Raw genomic sequence first — 3,961 nt, 5'->3', positions numbered from 1 at the left:
ATCGTTACCAGGGATATATTTGAGAGAAAGAGGGCGGGTACCGCTGAGACCGATCTATGCATAAGCTGCAACTGTGAATTCATCGTCCTGTCGAAAATCCGTTTCACTCACATTTTCGTTTGCGATTTCACGGCAACGGTCAAGTTTCGTCGGACGAGCGATCGGCTGACCGAAGGTGACCGCACGCGGAGGCGACGAGAAATTGCGGGAAACAACTGCCAGACTTGCGATCGGCGACATCTAGTGGCGACATCTAGTGACGACGCCACGAACATGAAGTGCTGCTGCAAGCGGTGCACACTCACACTGCGTCTCTCGATTACTCACGCGGAGGGAGAGAGAGGGAGAGGGAGAGGGAGAGAGAGAGAGAGAAGATGAGAGAAGGAGAGAAGAGAGAATTGAGAGCAGGAGAGGAGAGAAGAGGAGAGCCAGAGGGGAGGAGAGAGATGGGAGAGAGAGGGACGAGAGAAGAGGAGAAAGAGAGAAGAGGAGAAAGAGAGGGAAGAGGAGAGAGAAAGAAGAAAGAAGAGAAGTGAGGAGGTAGAGAGAGAAGAGAGAGAGAGGAGAGAGAGAAAGCAGAGAGAGAGAGACAAGAAGAGAGAGAGAGAGAGTGAGAGAAGAGAGAAGAGGAGAGAAAAGAGAGAGAGAAGATAGAGATAGAGGAGAGAGAGAGAGAGGAGGAGAGGAGAGAGAGAAGAGAGAGAGAGAGATGAGGGAGAGAGAGAGAACAGAGAAGAAAGAAGAGGAGAGAGACGAGAGAGAGAGATGAGAGAAGCAGAAAGATGAAGTAGAGAAGACGACGAGAGAGAGAGAGAGAGAGAGGAGAGACGAAGAGAGAGAAGGAGAGAGGGAGAGAGAGAGAGAAGAAGTAGAGAGAGAGAAAGAGAGATGGCGAGAAAGGAGACAGACGGACGAGAGGGAGGGAGAGAGAGGAGAGAGAGAGAGGAGAGAAAGAAGACGCGAGAGAGATAAGGGAGCGGAGAGAGAGCAACAGAACTAGAGAGATAGCGAGAAAAAAGGGGAGGGGGTGCGCTGTAGCCGTAAAGCAGCAAAGTCTAATTGTAAACAGAACGTTGATGACTGCTGTCGCCGGAAAATGAAGCAGTCGTAAATGTGTTCCCTATCGCACATAACTTTTATATACCCACCAGCCTAAATGTTTCGTTACAATCATATATATTGGTTCATTATGTACACATACGAGCCACTAAAACAGTGTTTTAACCGCTCAAATGCATGTGCAATTTCAAGTATTTTTTATGTTTACGTCTATAAGATACTATATATTACCGCCAAGTTCCAAAAATTTTATTTTTATTACTCTCACTCCTGATCACAACATGTATGCATGGCTGTTTACTGCTCGCCTACATGTAACTCAAGCTGTCAACTTCGCTTTCGCTCATCTTACTATCTACTGTAATACGCCAATTTTCCGAGTTCGGCTGCAAGATATTTTCGCGATTCAAGAACTTGCACGGATCAATTTCGCCGAGTGGTTAATGTGCGCAGCTCGGCCGTGAATTATGAAATTTCGGTAATTATTCGGTATAGAATTGATTCCGTGTGTGTTATTTTCTAGTCGGGGACGCTGTTCGCGACAATTCCCGAAATTTAAACACCACGAAATATTACAACGTTACAGTATTATGGTAGAGGTAGTGGTGGAGTGACCTCCACACAGATGCACAGACCATACAAGTTGTCGAGCCTTCTCGTCTCACGACACATTCTTATAATTTTGAGTTGGTTAGCCCCCGGCACTCAAGAAACGTCAATCACAAGAGATTCTGCAGCTTAGCCTGAGATTTTCGGACATTAGAATACCGTTGCTGTGATTTTGTAAATTTCATATTCAAAAACTCCACGTCCAGTGGATACGGGGAGTGCGTGGGTGAAGCTAACTGATATGGGGTAGTGCACGTATGTGCGACATCCAACCACAGCTCTCTAGGGGAGCACATCAACTAAATAATGCAGCGCGTGCAAGCAGTAGGCAAAACTGCACGTGTCCCGCCGCAGTGCAGTTCACCGTACGCCACCAGGCGCGCAAGCAGCTCATAGACACCTAGCTTTAAGCACCGCAGAAGATTCAGTATGCGCAATCAAGTGCGCTACTTGCACCAGATGCAAGGAGCTAGCAGAAAAATCAATTTTTTACACAGACGCGCGGTGACGTTGTAACCAGCCATAAAACCTCCAATCAGAAGCGGAGCTACAGAAATGCGTGATCTGACACGCATTTTCGCCCGGACAGTTGAAGCCCATACAGCACACTAATTTCGCACTGCCGCATCAAAGATGGCCGTCTCTAGCAGAAGCCAACTACATCTCTGCTCGACGGTAAAAAGAGTGGGAAAATTTGAGCCACTTAGCTTCCAACTGTTGTCTCGCGTTAATTCACTCTTCCTCTGGTCGCCCTTTTCGATCTCCGACGCATACAATGAAACCTGCAAGGTGCCATAGTTCAAAATATCAACAACAACAACAACAACAACAAACAACAACAACAACAACAACAACAACAACAACAACGAACAACAACAACTAGCAGCCAACAGCAGCGACGCATGACGACAACGACGGCGATGACGGCTGGCGGACACCAGCTTCAGCGATAGTCGGAATGCTTGCTTCGCCGAATGCGAGCTGACCAGGCTCGGGCCGGTGAGAAGATGAGATCGAGCGATATACTATTCCGGGCTAACGGCACACAACGCGTACGCTCGGCATCGAAAAGATTTTACCCGAAAATCGGTATGCCACGAGACGGCGCACATCGGCACGTCGCACGCAATCTAAGGGAAGGAGGATGAGAAGAGGAGGAGGAGGAGCGAGGGAGGCAGAGAAAGGAGGAGAAGGCGGGAAGAGAGAGGAGGAGGAGGAGGAGGACGAGGCAGGCAGGAGGAGGCAGCGAGGAGGAGAAGACTGTTACCGATGCGCTTCGGGCCGGTGTGTGTTTTACGGCTGAGTATGTTCACCGTAATTCTCCTAAACCTGCATCGTTACGCACTGCGGCGTCAAGCTTCACTTACCAGTGTGCAGCGGGAAAGTCTTAAGCATATGGCAGTCGTCGGCCAGAGAGGCAGTACATGTATAAAAACAAGTGTACGTCAGACACGCAAACCCAATTCGTGCAGCGGCGAACTATTAAGTATGGAAGTTCGGTCTGCCAGAGAGGCAGACATGTATAAACAATAGTGATACGGGCAGACAGCATAATAAAATCTGTGCAGCGGAACTTTAAGATGGCAGTTCGTCTGCAGAGACGCAAGACATATACTAACAACTGGTGTACGTCAGACACGCGAATCAAATCATGTAGCGGGAACTTTAAGTATGGCAACTCGTCTGCAGAGATAGACATACATAAACAAGTGTACGTCAGACACGCGAATCAAATTCATGCAGCGGGAACTTTAAGCACAGCAGATCGTCTGCAGAGATAGACATATATAAACAAGCGTACGCCAGACATGCGAATGGCTTACAGGATGTGATCACTTATTCGCCGGTTGACTAATAATCGTTCGTATGCGTTCCGTACAAGCACGCAGGGGCTTCTGCAATCACCACTCTAGCAAACAGACAGCATATCGCACTGGTAGCGATTCATATCCACACGCTCGCACTTTATCATCCCTTGGATCGATTTCCGACCGTCTCCAACTACTGGGACGAGTCGCCGTGTTAGCTACCGTAATTCTTGTCCAAGAAGTACGCTAGAAGGCACCGCAGCACCGCCTGGTGTCCGATCACCAGCACGTTCTCTTGTCGTTCGAGCTCCATGATCACCGGCTCGAGTCGCGTGACGAGATCCTCGTACGACTGCAAAGTTCAGACGGAACGAGCGATCGTTCGCAACCCGCTGTCCAGACACATGCACACGTACACACGCACGCACACGCACGCACGCACACACACGCACGCACACACACACACGCACGCACACACACACACG

General features: G+C 49.0%; 1 protein-coding gene across 1 annotated transcript in view; it reads right to left on the bottom strand.

Annotated features, from left to right (window-relative positions):
• Positions 1–3,243: 3,243 nt before the first annotated feature.
• The window catches only part of LOC106814960 (6-phosphofructo-2-kinase/fructose-2,6-bisphosphatase-like), a 47,148-nt gene continuing 46,430 nt past the window's right edge, over positions 3,244–3,961 (bottom strand). Inside the window, exons 11-12 of the mRNA XM_014819356.1 lie at positions 3,699–3,828; positions 3,244–3,260 (exon numbers count right to left, since the gene is read on the bottom strand). Coding sequence (XP_014674842.1) covers positions 3,244–3,260; positions 3,699–3,828 — 147 coding nt within the window. The remainder of the gene's footprint in view (positions 3,261–3,698; positions 3,829–3,961) is intronic.

This window comes from Priapulus caudatus, unplaced genomic scaffold (assembly GCF_000485595.1).
Source record: "Priapulus caudatus unplaced genomic scaffold, Priapulus_caudatus-5.0.1 Scaffold1013, whole genome shotgun sequence".
NCBI classification, from domain to species: Eukaryota; Metazoa; Priapulida; class Priapulimorpha; order Priapulimorphida; family Priapulidae; genus Priapulus; species Priapulus caudatus.
The sequence above is the reverse complement of the archived record's forward strand: the minus strand, read 5'-3'. Positions and strand labels throughout refer to the sequence as shown.